Source organism: Mus musculus, chromosome 3, assembly GCF_000001635.26.
Source record: "Mus musculus strain C57BL/6J chromosome 3, GRCm38.p6 C57BL/6J".
Lineage (NCBI taxonomy): Eukaryota > Metazoa > Chordata > Mammalia > Rodentia > Muridae > Mus > Mus musculus.
In genome coordinates, this window is record NC_000069.6 from 87,948,693 (window position 1) to 87,969,252 (window position 20,560).

Sequence of the window (20,560 nt, forward strand, 5' to 3'; positions counted from 1 at the left end):
GCGGCTGTGCAATTGTCCTCCACGCGGCTTGGTCCCCAGGTGGAAGGATCTGTTCTGCAAAGGAGACAGCAAAGTATCTTTAGCCTAAAGGACTCAGCGTCCAGTGTTCTAGTTGAAGATCTAAAGAGAAAGCCACCTTGCTGCCACTATGCCTAACTTTTCTGGCAACTGGAAGATCATCCGATCGGAAAACTTTGAGGAAATGCTAAAAGCTCTGGGTAAGGAGGTTTTCGTGAGTTGGGAAGGGAGGACAAGAAGGGCGCTGGGGTCTTTAGAGCAGAGGCCGAATAAACGGAAGGGGGCCGAATCAGGGAATGTACCTGGGAGCCTGCATCCTAGGAAAGGGGCGTGCCGGATACCCTGGGTCCTGGGGCACCAGGCCCAAGACTCTTAAATCCTACTTTCTGAGGCTGGGCGCCCACCAGTGCCAGCTTCAACGGTGACTCAGAGCCTGTGAAGCAAGTAGAAACCAGAAGCACGAGGTTAGTCTCAGGAGGGGTTGGCTAGCCTCGGCGCCTGGACCTGCTGACCAGGGCACCTGGCTCTGAGCTTTAAGAATCCAGAATCCAGGCAGGGAGCCCCTAGGAGACATTCCAAGATCTTTCCGCGTACCCTAACAGTAACCCAATCCAGGCGACAGGTCCATTATCCTCAACACTTGGCTCCGCCCACCAGGTGGTCCACCACTTCAGCTCCCCGACCCTCCCCCACACCTTGCACTTCCCACTCCAGTCTCCCCACCCCACCCCACCCCACCCCACCCCCACCTGTGAGACATATTTTCCTACAGCAACCGGCTCCCAAGCCCTAAAATCGCTCTGGACAATTACCACTTTCTTAGATTTCAACAAATGTCCTCGTGTGAAACACCAATCCCCATTTCCGAAAGTCTAGGATTGCCTCCCTCCTCGCCACAGACCAGCTGCACCCTGCGCAACTGGGCTGTTAGCCAAGGGTGGGAACACAGGAACCACCCAGACTTTCCCTACCCACCTTCTACTACCCTCTAGGATGCGACTGAGCTAGAAGGTATAGGAAAGGAGAGACATCTGCGGAGAGATGCAGTTAACCGCCCCAGGGAGTGGAAACTACCCCAGAGCCTAAGGGTCAGCATGCCTTCCATTTCTGCACTGGAGAGGAGCCCTGTGGTGGGGAGCAGGGGATACCCTTGAGGAGCTAGGGACTGTATAAGAGTGAGTCTGGAGCTAAAAAGAATGTTGCGAGGGCAGTAGGGCCTCTGTTCTCATCTTTCCTCGCTGTTCATTCTCTTTGTGTCAGCTAACCGCAATGATCCTTAGAGTCATACCCAGTTTTCTTGCTCCGCCCTTGCGAAATTAAAGATCAGAGAATAGAAATTTTCAGAAAAATCTATTGCTGTCTCCTCCCTCATTCGCTCTAAATTCTGGCCCCTCTCTGCAGTGGATGTGGGAGCCTGGCATCACCCCCACCCCCACCCCGGGTTCCAGCTGCAGAGAAAGGCCCAATCCTACAGTCTGCCTTCAGAATGTTTGTCCTCCCCGCAGGGTCTCTCTGAGCCACGCGACTTGCTAGGGGGTAGATTGCAAACAGACCCGTTGTTACACAAACTGCCTGTGTCAGCCAAGGTCAGCTGAGCCAGGACCCCAGCTCTGCAGACTGAGGGAGGCGGGGTTCTCCTTAACACAGCCTCCAGAGACGCCACAGGGTCTGCGTTCAGGGTCCATGTTGTGGGAGAGTTCAGGGCTCATCATGATAATCAGGGCAAACACAGCAGGTCTTTCGGTTAGGACTGGGTGAGTCCACTTTGGGGCTAAATGAAGTGTCAGTTTTCTTCTCAGGAACCCAGAGCTATGGAATGCATGAGTATTTGTGTGTATATATGGGGGTGGCGGGGAGGGGGGTTGCACGGTGGCAGTGGCTTGTCCCCTGTAGCACCTTGAAGGGCCAGTTCTTCACCTCATCAGGCTTGGAAAGGTGGGGGTGGATCCTCCTGTTGGTGGCAGAGGGTTGCTCTCCTTCATTTACAGAGCCCTCTGTAAATGAAATGGGGGCAGGGAAGGGAAAGTATATGAATGAGGACACAGAGACTCTAAATACACAGAAGCTGAGCTGGATGGCCCTTGGATGATTCTTGGAGCTAGGGACATCAGAGGGGAGGCAAAACACTCCCATCTCTTCCCCTTCCCTTCCCTTCTTTCTTTCTTCCTTTCTTTCTCTCTTTCTTTCTTTCTTCTTTTTCCTTTTTTCTTTTTTTTGGTTTTTCGACACAGGGTTTCTCTGTATAGTCCTGGCTGTCCTGGAACTCACTCTGTAGACCAGGCTGGCCTCGAACTCAGAAATCCGCCTGCCTCTGCCTCCCAAGTGCTGAGATTAAAGGCGTGTGCCACCATGCCCAGCTCCCTTCCCTCCTTTCAAGACAGCAGAATTTTCCTTTGAAAGAGACCTGGAAATATTACAGAGAGCAGTCTGGCACAGGAAACTTTGTCCAAACCTAGTTTCGTTTGGCTTTTCTTTTTTTATTTGCATATATTACCTGCATGTAATAATGGGTTTCACTATGTTCTGGCTTGTTTTTTGTTTTTCTCATGGTTTTTTGAGTCAGGGTTTCTCTGTGTAGTTCTGGCTGTTCTGGAATGCACTCTATAGAGCAGGTTGGTGAGTTTGAACTCAGAGATCCATCCCCCCTGCCTCTGCCTCCCAAAAAAGGGTGTACACCACCATGCCCTGCTATGTTGCGGCTCTTTCATCCATTGTACTTGCTTTTATTTAAAAAAAAAAGTTTCTAGAAACTATGAATGTGCACTTGGCCTTGTGTGTCCCCCATTCTTACTGTGGAGCCATGGGACAATTAGAAGAAGCTGCTGTTTCCTTTTGGCAGTTGAGGAATCTGAAGCCAGAGCCGCTTAAGCTCAGGGTCACCCAGTTTTCCTCTGTATCCTCCTCGGCTGAGAATCTGCTCCTTGGGTTTGAGAGGGGCAGGGGTTGTGCAAATAAAGAGACCTAAGAGTACAAGGTAGGTAACTGGGGCAGAGAGGGAAGCAACCTGCTTGCCTGGTCTACCCTGCAAGTGGGCATGGGGAATTTAGTAACGGCCAGCCTACCTCACAGTCTCAAACCCAGTGGTGAGAGGCCAGAGTGAGGGAAACTGAACGCACCAGGTAGTCCGTGGGGGAAGCTGACCCTAAGGGTGCTAGGAATGTGTTGCTGGAATTTGGGGAGTCCTGCCCACCTACTGACTCAACAAGGTGGGGTCATATAGCCTGCCTCACCTGGATCCCTCTCTTTCCTCTTTCAATTTATAGCCTCTTTCCTTATTATCACCCCACCCCTACACTCCCCCCACACACACACACACCAACACACACACAAGGCCATCAAGATGGGGCTGCTCCAGCTGTCTCATGGCAGCCGGTGCCGGAGCTATCTGTCCTCTCTCCCCGCAGGGGTGAACATGATGATGAGGAAGATCGCTGTGGCTGCAGCCTCCAAGCCAGCAGTCGAGATCAAACAGGAGAATGACACTTTCTACATCAAAACCTCCACCACTGTGCGAACCACGGAGATTAACTTCAAGATCGGGGAGGAATTTGAGGAGCAGACCGTGGATGGGAGACCCTGTAAGGTGAGGGACAGGGAGGGCCCCCTCCGCGTCACAGCACCTACTTGCCACGTCTAGCTTCCCTAGACTCTTTGCTCTCATGAAGGAGTCCCTAAGGAGTGCAGGGTGCTGGAAAGGGGTCTGCCTCTGCTCCCTTTCGCTTGCACAGGCCCTTACTGTGAGCTCTTTGGTCTCTGGTCTCTTGCAGAGTTTGGTGAAATGGGAGAGTGGAAACAAAATGGTGTGCGAGCAGAGGCTTCTGAAGGGGGAGGGCCCCAAGACCTCCTGGAGCCGAGAACTGACCAATGATGGAGAGCTGATCCTGGTGAGCCCTGCCCCCTCCCCTCCCCTGGAAGAACCCCTGCTGCCTTCTGCGTTCTCTGCGGGGCTCCAAGCTCCTGCAGATTTAAGAGCAGCTGTGGCCACACCACCCCTCAACCTCCCGATGGGGGCTGTTTGAAAATGCTAACCCTTTTGGGTGCAACAAAGATGTGCCTAGAGGAGCCCAGAGTTTTCCAGCAGACTCTCCCTGACTGCCTATGGACTCCAGGAGGAAGTGGGTTTCTGTTTGATCCCCAGCAATGATGCCCCGGCATCCTTGCATCTGTTCTTGCCTGTTTGGGCTTGGAAGTAAAAACAGTCGACCTCCCATCCCCTCCCTCCTTTAAAACAAAGGCGCCCGGGTACTTCACCAGCTAACTACCTCTATCCTTACAGACAATGACAGCAGATGACGTTGTGTGCACCAGGGTCTACGTCCGAGAGTGAGTGCCTACGGGTCCAAGAACTGCCTGAGACGACTTCCGTGCCCGCTACAGGACACAAACCTCCCTCCCACGTCCATCTTACAAACTAGCTCTCCCCTTACTCCTGAGGGTTACTGCTTCCTCCAAGGCCTTTTGTTCTTTGCCTTCTCTAAGCCAGAGAGGGGCAGAAGCTCAGAACCCTCCCACCGCCATTTGCCCCTCCCAGGTCAGCAGTCCCAGCTCCACACCAGGGTCCTTCCTGGAAGAGACTGTCTCTCTGGCCTCTACTCCTTATCCTTGTAGTCTGTGTGATTTAGAATATTTATTGGTTAATTTTATTAAAATGTTTTAAAATGTAAAATCCTTCTGTGGCTCCCTGAGCAGTGGTAGTCAATGGCCCGTTTAGCCTTTTCTGAAGTGTAATGGGAGAGGTCTCTGTCCCAGCAGGTCAGCTGACCTGTGCCTTACCTGCCTGCCATGAGTATCTCCTCTATTCCCTTCCCCAGCCCTGGGGCCCCAATCAGAGTGTTGGGTTCTAGAGCTGACTCCCACTCTCTCCACCTGTTTTCCCTATGGTGACACTGGTCTGTCACAAGGTTCAGGATAAGCTCATTAGCACCCACAGGCTGACCTTGCTCCTGCCTAGGTCTCTCAGGGAAAGGTCTCCTGCCTTGTCTCTGCCACTCTTTCTTCCCCACCTCTGGGCCTTTCACATGCCTTTTCTGCTCCTGGCTTCCCATCTCTCAGGCTCCTTAGAGGAGCTCCTGAGCCTATAGAGTCGACATTGAGCTGTTCCAGGTGTGACCACAGGCAGGTTACCAAGCATCTTTGTGCCTGTTTTTTCTTTTTAAAGCACAGCACTGGTTTTGTTTTGTTTTGTTTTTCATTTAAAATTTTTTTATTTTATTATTTCCTGTGTATGAGTGTCTTGCCTGCATGGATGTCTGTGTACCACATGCGTGCCTCGGGAGGTGGGGAGCCTCCATGTGGGTGCTAGGAATCGAACCTGGGTCCTTTGCAAGAAGGACACATGCTTTTAAAACCACTTGGCCAACTCTCCAGCCCCTAACACTTTTGTTTGTTTGTTTGTTTGTTTGTTTGTTTGTTTGTTGTTTTGGAGACAGGGTTTCTCTGTGTAGCCCTGGCTGTCCTGGAACTGGAGAGGCTGACCTCCAACTCAGAAATCCTCCTACCTCTCTCTACCTCCCAAGTGCTGGGATTAAAGGTGTGTGGTACCATTACTGCCCACAAAACTGTTTTAAAGCTTGATGGCTTATACCTTTAATCCCAGCACTTGGGAGGCTGAAGCAGTGAGTGAGTTTGAAGCCTGCCTGAGCACAGTGTGACTGGTCTCAGAGTGACTCAGGGGAATGGCTTGGTGGGTAAGTGCTTGTTGTGGGAGCATGAGCACCCAACTTTGGATCCTTGGAACTCAAATGGTATGGCTGAATGTGGTAGCATTCTTCCAGGGAGGTAGGAGGCAGAGATAGACAAGAATCCCTGTAGGTTCATGGGCTAGCCTGGTGTACAGAGTGGTGACTAGCAAAACAGCAAGAGAACATATTTCAAAGAAAGTTGAAGACATGAACTGACGCATGAGGCTGTCTTCTGATCTCCACTTGTGTTATGGTCTGTGTCTGCCTTCATACAGAGAGAGAGAGAGAGAGAGAGAGAGAGAGAGAGAATATGAACTACCACCACCCAAAACAACTCAGGGCTGGACATGGCTTTCCTGGTGCTAGAGTGCTCGCCTTGTGTACAAGGCCCTGTGTTCAATCCCTAGTACTGGGGGCAGATCACAGAATTGGGGCTGTGACTGTAGCTTAGTGACAGAGTACTTGCCTAACATCTGCAAGGCCCCAAGTTTCATCTTCATCACAACAAAACCCAAAGTGAACCCCACAAACTCATACGCTGTTTGGCTTATGTACTAGTAAATTCTCCCCGGATCTACTAAGCTTTAAATATAGCTGGGTCCAAAGCCTCAAAGACATCACCGTCTTTCCTTGTCCCCCTACTTTGCACTGGTCACATTCAACTTTGTCACAAATCACTTTTCCCAGTCAAAAGAAGCTTCATATGCCACCAAGCTTACACAGGTACACAGCCTGAGACACACTGACAAGAGACACTCTCTACCCAGCTTCATCTCTTCAGGTCCCAAGCCTTGATCAGCGGCTGCTTAGACTTCAAGGCCATCCTTAGACTAGTTGCTATCAACAGGGCAGAGTTCAGTAATGAGTCAAGTCTGGGCCTTGAGACACACGTTGCTAAGGACCAGGCGGGACTCTGCTCATTCCTCAGAAACCCAGAGGGTAGGAAGGAATTTCTTCCATGAAGAAGGTCACTATGATCCCAAAGTTCCTAACCCACAAAGCAGTGTTTATAAACACATGACTCTCAGCAGTATGAAGCCTTTAAAAGCTGATGGTTTAGAGCTGGCCCTGCTGGTGATGGAGGTGGAGGCAGAAGACCAGGAGTTTGAGGCCAGCCTAGGCTGCACGAGACTCTCTCAGGACAAAAATAAACCAAAAGTGATGGATTTGGCTAAGCTTAATGATGCAAACCTGCATTTCCAGCATATGGAAAACTAAAGCAGAAGGGATCCCTTGCAAGTCTGAGGCCAGCCTGGTCTACATAGGGGAACTTTGGCTCAAAAAATATCTCCCCCCTCAAAAAAAAAAAAAAAAAAGCCAGGTATGTTGGTATACACCTTTAATCCCAATTTTCAGGAGGCAGAGGCAGGTGGATCTCTGTGAGGTCAAGGCCAGCAGTCTACATAGGGAGTTCCAGAACAGCCAGGGCTATATAGAGACCCTGTCTCAAAACAATAAAATTTCCAAAATGAAAAAGGGCTAATGAGATAGCCGGATGGGTAAAAGCAGTAGCCATGAAAACTCAATGACCCGAGCTTGATTCCTGAGACCCACAATGGAAGGAGAACCAACTCCTGAAAGTTGTCCTCTGACCCTCACATGTGTGCATGGCATCCCTCACTCACATATCACACACCATAACAACAAAATAAAACCGCTCTCTTGGACGGCACGTATGCTAAAACTGAAAAGGAGTACATGGTATTTTTCAGAATACCAAGAGTGTGTGTGTGTGTGTGTGTGTGTGTGTGTGTGTGTGTGTGTGTTCTACATCTCTAGTTCACTCTGCACAATTTTAGGGAAATCCTGAAAAATATAACTGTTATCACTTCAGTATTTGTCTGAAAAATTAGCAAGGGTTTGGGGTGGATCTAAGTTAGTGATAGAGCCCATGTTTAGCATGTACAAAGCCCAGATTTTCATCACCAGCACTCCAAAAACTTCTAGAAATAAGGTCAGATAAAATAACCAAACAAAAATTACCTTAGCTACCTCTTTCATGTCCAACATGAAATATAAACTGGTATTGGATGAGCTTTAGTGACCCCTACCCATTCCACATCTAGCTCCCTCTCCACCTGTCTCCCTAGCTTGGCTCTGGGTAGTGTAACAGCCCCTCTCTGTTGGTGTTGCCATTTGAATGTCCATGGCTTCCTCTCCTAGAAGGCCAGGGTGAGTCAGGACCAGGTCAGAGGCTTGTAAAGGGGCTTGGGGTGTTTTATTTGGCTGCTTGGAAGGATTTGGATTAGAGAAATGAAAGCAGAAAGAACAGGAAGGAGGCCAATGTCTGGGTCCATGGTAGAGAAAGAGTGGTGGAGAATGTGGACTCCCTCTGCAGATGGGAGGACTTGGGGGTGCTGTGTGCTGAGCAAGGCCTTGGGACACCTGACTCTGGTCTTTTCACAAATGGGGAAAAGTCTGTTGAGGACTGGCTGCATAAAAGGGTCTTTCTCCCAACTGGTTCCTTGTTGGAGTCCATGACTCAGCTTTAGGTCTCGCTTTTTTTGTTCTTCCTACCTTGCCTGTCCCCAGCCTTCAACATGGCTTCTGCGCTGCCCTCCCCTGGTGTCCTGGGTCTGGATCCATAGATTTGAGCTCCTCAATCTGATCGTAGGCTCCTCGGAGTCAAGGGCTTCCTGGGAGGTTTGTTCCCTGGGCTCTGGTCACAGCCAGGGTAAGAGGGGAATCTCGGCTCTGGTTAGGGTGATGGGATCAGGGTGTTCCCACGGTCCCACTTGATTCAGCCATGAAGGAGCTGCTCAGCTTCCTGCCCCGCCACAGTCGCCACAACCAGCAGAGCCTCTTTCCCTACCTGACCTGAATAAATCTTCCTTACTCTTCCTTACGCACTAGTTCCTCAGTGCTGCTGGGAACGAGGGCCTCTCAGGTCCCCCACCCACCACATCCCTGAGAATCTGTGTGGTCTCTGTAGGTAAAGCCTTCTCTCTCCGAAACCCATGTTTCTAAGAGTGTAACCACAGGCGAGCCGAGCCTCCAATCCAGGAAGCCAGAGAGAGATAGAGCAGAGACAAGGCAAGGGGCCGTGTGAAGAAATGACTGGGGGCTGGTGAGATGGCTCAGTGGGTAAGAGCACCCGACTGCTCTTCCGAAGGTCCGGAGTTCAAATCCCAGCAACCACATGGTGGCTCACAACCACCTGTAATGAGATCTGACTCTCTCTTCTGGAGTGTCGGAAGACAGCTACAGTGTACTTACATATAATAAAAAAAAAAAAAAAAAAAAAAAAAAAAAAAAAAAAAAAGACTGGGGTACTGCCAGGCACCACAGTGTCTATCAATACCATAGGGAGAAGTCAGAGAAGTGGAGACAACTCTTCCCACTCCTGCCCTCCAAGAGACAGGAGCTTTGAGTTAAGGGAAAGGCACTTTAAGGACAAAACTTAGAGATCCTGGACACATGAAGAGACAAGGGAAGATCCAGGACAGGGCTCAGTGGACCTCTGAGGTCCCCAGCACCAGACACCAATACCATGTATGGTAAGAGGCCAAAGTAAATATTGCATGTGGGCCCACATGTGCATGTACATACACACTCATGTGTGGATATGCCCACAAGCTCAAGTGTGCATGGGCTCGAGCACACACACACACACACACACACACACACACACACACACACACAAACACCCACACCCCACCTAGAGGGAGAGCCAGAGATGGGAAAGAGACAAAGAATAAGATAGAAGGCTGGGCTGGGTGGTGGGGCTAGGGAGGATCAGAGAAAGTAAAGAGGTCTGGACCTAGAGGCCTGAGATTCTCTAAAAGGGCAGGGTGAGGGAAGAAAGGGCCAGGGCCTATGACCCCAGGGCCTGACAAAGAGCTTATGGCCCTCTGCAGGCCAAGATGGATGGGACTGGATGCCAGGGCCTTTGTAGTGGAGAAGAAAGGAAGCTACTCTAAGGAGGGCCTGAATCGTGGGGGCAGGAGTGACCCCTATCCTTTTCTTCCCTGAAGGAACTTATGTGTTGGTGAGAATTGAGGAATGGGCTGAGTCCAACCAGGTGTTTTTCCAGGCTGGGCCATCTGTCCCACTTGAGCAGAGCAGGGGACAGGGCTGAGAGAGTAACTACAGAGAAACCCGTTGAGTTATAGGTAAATGAGGGCAACCAAGGCAGAGGAAGGCCCCTGCAGAGGCTACTGAGAACGTCCCAGGGATCAGCAGGGTACCCTGTCCAGGTCTTCCCACCTCTCCTTTGGGCCTGGCACTGCCCTCCTGACCTGGCTTCCTTTTGCCTTTTCCCTGTTGGCTCTGCTAGTCGAGAAACCAGTTCTGTTCCTGTCTGGATAAGGATCTCAGCCGTCTCTTTCCAGGCCACTGCAGAAACCTGTCAGGTCAACAGCACCTGTGACAGCACCTCCAGCTGTGAGAACACCCACCACACCTCCACCCAGGCCCTGTCCCTCCTCCTTCAGCTAGCCCCTTAGCCCCAGTGCCCTGCTTCAGGGGAAAACCCTCCATATCCCAGAAGTGCGTCCATATGTCTACCTGGCCTCTCCCTGGAACCTGTCTGCTCTTCAGAACAGGTGAAAAAGACAGAGCCCTCCCTTGGCCTTTCCTTGGGTGTCCCAAAGCCAGGCACAGCTTCTGGTGGCTTCCTTTTCTCAGTAGCTGCCTGAACTCCTTAGCCCCTCCCTAGCTCCCCATAGCTGTCTGCTGTAATAATTGTTCCCCTTAGCAGGCAGGGGAGCCCCTTGCATAGTCACTGGCCTGAAGGGTTGACCTCACTTAACCTCAGCCCCCCCACCCTGGGCTCTTTGTGAGCCATCATTCATTTTCCATGACAGCCTAGCCTTTTTCTTATTCTTTGGAACAGCAGCCCCCTCCCTCCTTAGAGAAAAGACTGAAAGGTCAACTCTATTTTTCTTCTTCCTCATCAAAAATCTTGCTACTCTCTGACTTTGTCAGTCTGATGCCCGGGAGCCCCTCCTTGTTCCTCTCCTAACCAACAGTAGGGCTAGCCTTCTGCTCTCAGCTTCCCTGAGGGATCTGGCCATATTGGGTGGAGTGGGGGTGCTAGAGTGGCAGCGGAGGTCTGTTCTAGAAGCATCCGGGGTGTAGGTGTTGAGCAGTGACTAGCCTGGTTCCATCTCCACCCTTTGAGGTAACCCAGTGTGTCAGGCCAGGCCGGGACTCCAGCTGGTGACTCAGACCCCAGCAGCCCACAGCTGAGCTGTCTTGGGCTGATCGAGTTCCCAGCAGTGGGATCATAGAACCAACCAGAGAATAGAGTCCCAGAAGAAAGGGATCTCTGGATTGTGTCTCTCCTTAGTGTGAAAGAAAAGGAAACGTAAAGATGTCAGGGAAACTCTGGGTCACATCACATGGGTGATATGACACGGTTCGGGACAACTCAGCTTGGTCCTGGAGATGGCAGTAGATATGCTCCTCCATCTTCTTCACCTCCAGCAAGGGGAGGACTTGGGGGCGAGGGGTGGAAAGGCACGGTGGCCAATCAATCCCAGGTCCTTCCCACTGAAGCAGGCAACTCTGCCTGTGGATGCCTCACATGGATAGTCCTTCAAGCTCAAGGGGGAATCACCAGTTGACGGGTCAGGGGGAATTTGAAATCCTGACTTACTGGTATAGCAAAACCAACTTCCCTGGCCCTGCCCCAGAAGGAGAACTAGGGGAGGCTAGCCTTGTGCTCAAGTGGGCAGAGTGATAATCTGTTGGCTCCACTTCTTCCCCCACTTCTCATTGAAGTAATGGTTCCCCTCGGATCTGGTAAGGACAGTCACGAACATTCCTGTCTTCCCTACTCCCTGAAGCCAGGGGCTTGCAGGGCGGGCACTGTGGTGCTGTTGAAGGGCAAGTTTTTCTCCACTCTGTCAGGTTTCCAATGACGAGCTTGCCTGACTCGTCCTGTCCCTTCTTCACAGCGGGGAAGAGGCTAAATCTTTTAGGGAGACCTTTCCGATCAGCAAGAACTGTGGAAACAGACATCAGACTCAGCACCCCAATCTTGGGGCAAGAACAAGTCCCACAGCCCAGGAGATGCCTAGGGTTCCCTACAGCCTTCTCAAATTTGAAGTCTTTCCTAAAGGTTGACTCCAGGTTAAAGGTTCAGCTCCTCCGTGAGGTGAAACCCGGAGGATAAGGAAGAAAGGCGTGCAGACAAGCAGAAAATTTCTCCACGACTTTCCCTTTTCTCGCTGTTTTCTCTTTCCCAACCCTACTTTTTACTTAATCCCCCATTCAATTCACTGCTCCTGGCAGGGAGCCAGCATTGTTCCTGCCGACTCTGGTCTTCCCTCCTCCTTCCCACCCCGCGGCGGTGGGGACCCAGAGCAGCCCCTGCGGGTCAGGGCACAGTCTTCACTGCTGGCCCCGCCCGGGCCTGGAAAGATGAGAGTTTGGGTTTCTCAGGCCCCCACTTATTCCGAATGCCATCAGCTCCGGAGTAACTTCTAGAAGGCCCCCTCCCTGCAGCTGCTCTGCACCCAGCGGTGCTCCCCTCTAAGAACTGCTTGAGCTAGGCTCTACCGGCCGGTAAGCCGGGGCTTGGGGTAGGCGGAGCCCGGGCTGGAAGCCCAGAGCCCTCCGCTCGTCCCCCACCCTCCGCCCGCTTCTTTCTGCAGCTCCCACTGTGGCTGGAGTCTAAAGCCCGCTCTGACGATTGCCCGGGGCGGGACCAGGACAGAGAACCGAGGAGTATCTCCAAGTCTCCTGGTGAGGCCGCTGTGAGCTCCCTAAACCTATCCCCAAACAGGCTTCGCCCTCCCTCTGGCGGTAGCTCTCTGAAGCACAGCTGAGGGGTTTTTTGTTTTGTTTTTTGATTTTTGTTTTTTTGTTTGTTTTGCTTTTAAAAAATTGTTAGTATACAAAGAAATAGATTTTATTGTGAGATTGTGACACATATATATTATTATACGTTTTTATTTGCAAACACACACACACACACACACACACACACACACACACACACACACACACACTGCTTTCCTCCTCTTCCTCTCCCTCTTGTTGGTCCTCTTCCTCAACTTTCTTAGCTTGAGAGATGTTACAGAGTTCGCTAGAGCATACCTCTAGGTCTGTCCGGGAGGCGGATCATCCAAGAGGCTGAGGGCTAGATGTAGCCCTAGATGTCCTGGAACTCACAGAGGTCCTGTTTTAAAAATACAAACAAAGAAACCCCCAACAACAAACAAACAAACAAATCAGTAAGAGAGGTGCTGTACCGATGCTCATTGGTTAGGAGCAGTTGCTGCTCTTTCAGTGGACCTACCTGGGTTGGAGTTCCACATGATGACTCACACCATCTGTAACTCCTTTTCCAGGGGATCCAATGCCTTCTTCTGGCCTCTTCAGACACTAGGCTTGCTTATAATTCACAGGCATGCATGCAGGCAAAACATTCATACACACACACAAAAAATCACACACACACACACACACACACACACACACACACACATGGGTGGGGGGAACAATGATGAAAGTCAAGTCCAGGCTGAAGGGTAGGAGCTAGGCTGGTGTACTTGAGTGACAGCTGCAGCCACACACATTCAGGAAGGATGGAGCTTAGTGCCTGTTAGCATTCTTTCTTTTTTCTTTTTTTTCGAGACAGGGTTTCTCTGTATAGCCCTGGCTGTCCTGGAACTCATTTTATAGACCAGGCTGGCCTCGAACTCAGAAATCCGCCTGTCTCAGCACCTGATGGCTTTCTTTTCTTTCCCATTTTGTCCCACCTAACCCCAGCCTCTTGGATGATCTGCCTCCCAGACAGAGCTAGAGGTATGCTCTAGCGAACTCTGTAACATCTCTCAAGCTAAGGAAGTCGAGGAAGAGGACCAACAAGAGGGAGAGGAAGAGGAGGAAAGCAGGGTGTGTGTGTGTGTGTGTGTGTGTGTGCAAGCTCCAGTGTATATGTGTGTAGATGAAGACAAATAAGAACTACCTATAATGATGTGTGTGTATATGTGTGTGTGTGTGTCAAAATCTCACAATGAAACCTATTTCTTTGTAAATTAGCAAATAAAAAAAGATAAACTGGGTTCTATTCCCAGCACCCCACATGGCAGGTGGCTCACAACTATCTGCAACTCCAGGGGATTTAACACCCTCTTCTGACATCTAGGAAGACAGAAGGTGTTAGATCCTCTGGAACTAGAGTTACAGCTAGTTGTGAGCTGCCATGTGGGTGTTAGGAATTGAATCCAGGTCCCTAACAAGAGCAGCAAGTGCCCTTAACAGTCAGCCACCTCTCCAGGACCCCAGCCCTATATTTTGAGGTGAAGCGGTGGAGCATGGGGGAGGGGATAAACTCAGGCCTGGTTCAGACCCCTCTGCCCACTGCCGGTAGCAATGCTCTGCTGTTTTGTCTTCCCCTGTCCCATGGTGTCATTCTTGGCGCATTGCAGAACTTTCTGGACACTTTGGGATATAGAAACATCCTGGATAGTCCTTTAGCATGTCCACACCTTGGAGCTACAAATGTGAAGAACAAACAAGCAAAACAAACAACCTCGATCTCCACTCCTACTCAAAAGCACTTTGCCAGGAGCCTGTGTTCACACTTGTAATTCCAACACTATCGAGGCTGAGGCAGGAGCATGGTGAGGTGAGGCTAAGGCAGGAGGATGGTGGTGAGTTAGAGCTTAGTTTGTCTCAAAAATAAAACAAATAAAAGAAAGCTCTTTTGCTTTCTTTTCTTTTCTTTTCTTTTCTTTTCTTTTCTTTTCTTTTCTTTTCTTTTCTTTTTTTTTAAAGCCAAGGCTTGGTTGGCAGAGTGAATCCTGTGCTCTTTGTTCCTGCCTGCCTGCCTTTTGACTGCAGAGGGACAGTACCACCTGCCTGGCACTGGGGTTGGCCTCCGTTGGCTGCAGTACTCCTGGGGTGAGGCCTTTGCTCCACAGCCTTCTCTTCTGGGATGCCGTCCCCTATTCCCTGGGCCCTGGGAAGCAAGCCTGTGCCCTTGAGTCCTCCAGACAGGCCTGCCCAAAAAATCCTTCTGTAGGAGACTGTGCCCACTCTCTTTGGAGGGTGGCATTGCACTCTGAGCAGGAGTGGAGAGCAATAGCTGCCCTGGCTTTGACCCAGCAGTCACCCTTGCTCCAGCACTGCCACTATGGCCCCTTGGTGCTTTCAGTGTCCCTCATGTGCCTGGTGGGATAGAGCCCTTCAGACAGGCCTGGAGACTTCTTGAGGACATTTGCCCTAGTTAGATTTCTGTTGCTGTGAAACACGCCATGAGCAAAAGCAACTTGAAAAGGAAACAGTTTATGTCCTCTTATAACTCCCAGGTCATACTCTGTCACCAAGGGAAGTCAGGGCAGAAATTCAAGACAGGAACTGAAGCAGAAGCCATGGAGGACCACTATTGACTGACTTGCTCTTCATGGATAACTCACCTTGCTTAAAATATATATATATATATAACCATGGATCACCTGCCTGGGGGTGGCACTGCCCTCTGTGGAATGACCCCTCCCACACTTATCATTAATAAAGAAAATGTGGGCTGGGCATGGTGGATGGTGCACACTTTTTTGTTTGTTTGTTTTGTTTTTCGAGACAGGGTTTCTCTGTGTAGCCCTGGCTGTCCTAGAACTTACTCTGTAGACCAGGCTGGCCCAAAACTCACAGAGATTCACCTGTCTCTGCCTCCAGAGTGCTGGTATTAAAGGTGTGAGCCACTACTGCCCTGTAGAGGGGCACACTTGTAATCTCAGCACTCAGGAGGTAGAGGCAGGTGGATCCAGGTCTACTGAGTGAGTTCCAGGTCAGCTAAGGCCATAAGGGAAGACGCTGTCTCAAAAAACAAAAAGAAAGAAGAGAAATTACCCTCACAGACTTGCCTCCAGGACAACCCTCAGGTGATGTTTCCTCTTCTTAGAAGACCCTTAGCTTGTGTCAATTTAACCACCACCACGACGAAACAAACAACCCCCCATAACCAACCTCATCAGGAGAGTAGTATGGTACTTGGAGGCCATTATATTCAGGTCTGGATCTTAGCCACAGCCCTGAGACACACTTGAGTCAGAGACATTACACATTATTCCAAGTGCCCACCCTGTCATCTGAGATGAAACCAACCCATCCAGACCCTTGTTCACAGTGTCCACAGCGGTACGCCGTGTTGGAGGGAATGTCTCCATCCCTTATGTGGGCATCGCGTATAACTTATACTCTTCGTCCACTTTTAGAAAGCCACATCCCTGTGTAAGGTCAGCGCAGGCTCACAGTCACCTACAACTCCAGCTCCTCACCCAAGCTACTTGTCTTTATCCTTCTCTTCACTGCTTTCCTCTCTTTTCTATTGACTTTTAAAAACTAAAGTGAAAGTTTCCGTTTGTCTCTATTAAATACCACCTGGAAGTGCGGAGCCAGCTCAGTGAGGGCAGGGGTCTGTGGCTAAGCCTGGCAACCCAGGGGAAGGCCTGGAACCCACATGGTGGCAGGAGTGTCCATCCCGAGAACTGTCCTTTGACCTCCACATGCACACTGTAACACGCGTGCACACCTGCACACGAATCCACAAAATAAATTAAAATTAGTAAAAAGTCAAAATGCCACCTATCGCTGTTTGTTGACTGGTCTCCGTAGTGGCCCGGGTTGGCTCTGAACTTACTGTGTCTCTATGAACCCAGGTTGACCTTGAACTCTTTTTTTTTATAGTTTATTGTTTTGTGTGATTTTTTTAAAAAGTTTTTTTATTTTATGCATATAATGCACACTACCATTGCTCTCCTCAGACACACAGAAGAGGGCATCAGACCCCATTACAGATGGTTGTGAGCCATCATGTGGTTGCTGGGAATTGAACTCAGGACTTCTGGAAGAGCAGTCAGTGCTCTTAACCACTGAGCCACCTCTCCAGCCCCATGATTTTTTAAAAATGTGTATGGATGTCTGTGCATGCAGTGGAGGCCAGACAAGGACACTGAATTCTCTGGAGTTTCCAACACTTGTGAGCTGCCATTGGTCAAAGGGAATTGAACTCAGGTCCTCTGAAAGAGCAGCCAGTGTGCTCTTAACATCTGAGCAATTTCTCCACCCACCCCCAAAAGGATACAGAGTCAAGAATGTGGGGTTGATTTACTTTGAGACAGGGACTCTCTAAATAGTCCTGGCTGTCCTAGAACTATGTGGGTCAGGCTGGCCTCAAACTCACAGAGATCTGCCTCCCTCTACCTGCAAGTGTTGGGATTAGAAGCATGGGCCACTGTGGTGGTTTGAATATGCTTGGCCCAGAGAGTAGCACTATTACAAGGTATGGTCTTGTTGGAGAAGTGTGTCATTGTAGGAGTAGGCTTTGAGACCCTCCCCTTTTCCTAGCTGCCTGGAAGACAGTCTGCTCCTGGCTTTCCTTTGGATGAAGATGCAGAACTCTCAGCAACTCCTGCACTGCCATCTTCCCTGCCTTGATGATAATGGACTGAACCTCTGAATCTGTAAGCCAGCCCCTATTAAATGTTGTCCTTAATAAGAGTTGCCTTGGCCATGGGGTCTCTTAACAGCAACGGAAACCCTGATGGCCACCATGCCTCTAGGATTTTATTGTGGTTTTTTGTTTTGTTTTGTTTTGTTTTTTTGTTTTGTTTTTTTGTTTTTGTTTTTTGTTTTGTTTTGATTTTTGTTTTTTTTTAAAGATTTATTTGTTTTATGTATATGAGTATACTATAGTTGTCTTCAGACACACCAGAAGAGAGCATCAGACCCCATTACAGATGGTTGTGAGCCACCATGTTGTTGCTGGGAATTGAACTCAAGACCTCTGGAAGAGCAGTCAGTGCTCCTAACTGCTGAGCCATCTCTCTAGCCATGTTGACCTCTTGTACTCCTGACTGAACCCTTTGTGTACTGGGATTACAGATGTAATGCCAGGCCTAGCTCATTTCTCTCCTATTTTGTCAAGATCTCTTGTTTTTTGTTTTTTTTTTTTTTTCATGAATGTAGATCTGATAAACATGGTTTCTACTCGATTCACGGCTAAAATAAAAACATTCAGCATGGTCGAGTGCTTGCCTAGCATGCATGAATCACTAGGTTTAGGCCCCAGCACCGGTAAATGAAACACCATACCCTACCCACTTTCAGTCGTCAGGGAAAAGGACAGGCCTCTTCCTGGGTTGCCCAGAGAGGCCTTGGCTTGCTTAGGGATCTCTGTCACTGTTTTTTTCTGTCTTGTTGTCTCTTCTCTCTCTGTCTCTATCTTTTGTTGCTTTTCTCTGTCTCTGTTTTTGGGCCTCTGTCTCTCTGTCCTACTTTTCTTGGTCCTGCCTGTAGCTCTGTCTCTCTCTATCTCCACTCCTCTCTGTTGTCTCTATCTCTCTGTGTCTCTTGCTCCAAATGGCTGCTGATCTGTTTTGCACTTACCTAGTGTAGTGGCATGTGGCCCATATGCTGTATGCTGTGGTCTTAGGAGATAATAATAACAACAACAATAACAACAGTGCTGGTGAGATGGCTCAGCGGTTAAGAGCACTGACTGCTCTTCTGAAGGTCCTGAGTTCAAATCCCAGCAACCACATGGTGGCTCACAACCACCCACAGTGAGATCTGACACCCTCTTCTGGCACATCTGAAGACAGCTACAGTGTACTAATGTATAATAATAAATAAATCTTTTAAAAAAAAGAGTACTCGCTGCTCTTAAAACAAACAAACAAACCAATAACAGCAACAACCACAACACTGCAGCTGAAGTCTCACAGATTCCTCAAAGCCAAGAATACAGCTCAAAGATTACTTGTCCAGTATTCATGGTGTCCTGGGGTCCATCTGTAACCAATGCAGCCCCCAAAGGTTGAGAGAGGGTTCCCTGTAGGTATAAATTTTTTGCAACCTACTTTTAATAAGGGTTCTATCCCTACCACCCAGCAAAGGTAGTAGAAGAGAAAAGTTATTAGGCTATGGTGGAAGTGGACCTGTTCAGCAATAGTTCTTTGGGAACAAGCTCGATTTGCTTTGACAGCAGTTCATTCCCATAGCAAACACCAAATACGACTCAGCAGCTGCAGACCAGTCCTCTAGGCAGGCAGACACCATGCATGAACCAGCAGCTACAGTCCAGTTCTCTCAGCAAGCAGACACCAGGCAGCTGTAGTTCAATCCTGAAGAAACTGCCAGGCTTACCAGCCTGCCTGAGGTGAGGCTGCAGAAGCAGCAAGCTGCCTCGGGAACCTTGAGAGCAGTGCTTGGGTGAGTTTCTCTCGGTGGCAGCATTATCACAAGGTGAGCCCAACAACACTATATATGATGAATCAATACATGTGTGCCTTTAGCGAAGAATATCAAGGTGGAGCAAACAAAACTCAGTGCTCGTCTCTTATTGCCTGTGGGGTCATATTTATACTCCTTCATCAAGAGTCCTCTCATGTGTTTGCTATATCCAAACATCCTCTCACCTGTGTCTGCTTCAGGAAAACAGCCTCTCACGTGTTTGCTTTAGTAAGACATGCTTTCACCTGTGTGCTCCAGTCAAACATTTGACATCACTAACTTATTCAGGGCTATTGAGATGGAAGGGGCGAATTCAGAGCCACAGCCCTGTGCAAGGCACCGCAGTCTCTCTAGAACACGATCAGTGCTCAAGGAACTCTGCTGAGAAGGACAGAGAAGGGCCACTTATCCTCTTTCCACTGGAGACCTCAGTGCCCGAGGAACATTTGCATGATCCACAGTAGCAAGTATGTAACAGGCATACAAGCCAAATACTGATAATCATAAAGACATTTATGTTAGAGCAAATCTCTGGTATACAGATGATTTTTCCATTTTTAAAAGATAAAAGAAGGGGTGGGGGAGTCTGGGGAGAACGTTCAGAAGTGGCACCTCACGAGGGGAAGGAAAAGAGGGAAGAACAGGTCACCAGCCTTGGACCTCAGGTGACTGAAGGAGAGAATGTATTTGTTGCCTGTCAGACCTTTGCGTCCTTCAGTGACACCCTTGTCCATGTTACTGATCTTTCTGGCAAGGAAACCGTCTGCCGTGTGACTGGCAGGATGAAGGTAAAGGCTGCCTGAGATGAGTCCTCTCCGTATGCAGCCATGTTGGCTGCCCAGGATGTTGCCCAGAGGTGCAAGGGGCTGGGCATCACCACCCTGTGTATCAAACTCCGGGCCACAGGAGGAAACAGGACCAAGACCCCAGGACCTGGAGCCCAGTCAGCCCTCAGAGCTCTGGGATGAGGATTGGGCAGATAGAAGTTGTCATCCCCATCCCCTCTGACAGCACTGGAAGGAAGAGGGTCATCATGGTTGTCATCTGTGAACAGGACTTCTCAAATTATTTTCTGTTAATGAATTGCTTTGTGTAAGCTAAAAAAAAAAAAAAAGATGAAAGGAGATTTCCCTGCGAATGGGAAGGATTGCTTGCTTATTGTTTTTTCGAGACAGGTTTCTCTGTGTAGCCCTGGCTGTCCTGGAACTCACTTTGTAGACCAGGCTGGCCTCGAACTCAGAGATCCACCTGCCTCCACCTGCCTCTGCCTCCCAAGTGCTGGGATTAAAGGCATGCGCCACCACTGCCTGGCCTGCTTGTTTATGCTTATGTAGAGCTGAATCTTGCCTGAACATTTGGTACTTCAGGTCCATGATGGAACACCTTCAACATTTTCAGAATTGATCCATACTTTAATTTAAAAAAATAGTTTATTGTTATTTGTGTGTGTGTGTGTGTGTGTGTGTGTGCATGGGCGTGTATATCTGTGTGTGGATGCATGCAGAGGTCAGAGGCTTTGATGTCCCTGGAGCTGCATGTGGGTGCTGGGAATGGTACTTGAGTCCTCTGGAAGAGCAGCAAGTGCTTTTGACTACTGAGCGTCTGTCTCTCCAGCCCAGATATCCTGATTTCGTAACCATCAGTGCTGAGAATGCCAATCTGTATGAACGATT

General features: G+C 49.5%; 1 protein-coding gene, 1 long non-coding RNA gene and 1 pseudogene across 2 annotated transcripts; all 3 read left to right on the forward strand.

Moving 5' to 3' along the window:
- On the forward strand, positions 1-4,680 carry Crabp2 (cellular retinoic acid binding protein II). The gene is made up of 4 exons (NM_007759.2): positions 1-218; positions 3,423-3,601; positions 3,786-3,902; positions 4,295-4,680. The coding sequence occupies exons 1-4, from the start codon at positions 149-151 to the stop codon at positions 4,343-4,345; spliced, it is 417 nt and encodes a 138-aa protein (NP_031785.1). The 5' UTR covers positions 1-148; the 3' UTR covers positions 4,346-4,680.
- Positions 4,681-11,547: 6,867 nt separating this feature from the next.
- Positions 11,548-17,034, forward strand: Gm32518. The gene is made up of 3 exons (XR_375786.3): positions 11,548-12,209; positions 12,299-12,389; positions 17,001-17,034. It is a non-coding gene; the product is annotated as a predicted gene, 32518 (long non-coding RNA).
- A 1,031-nt stretch (positions 17,035-18,065) lies between these two features.
- Gm3745 lies at positions 18,066-20,001 on the forward strand (annotated as a pseudogene).
- Positions 20,002-20,560: the final 559 nt, after the last annotated feature.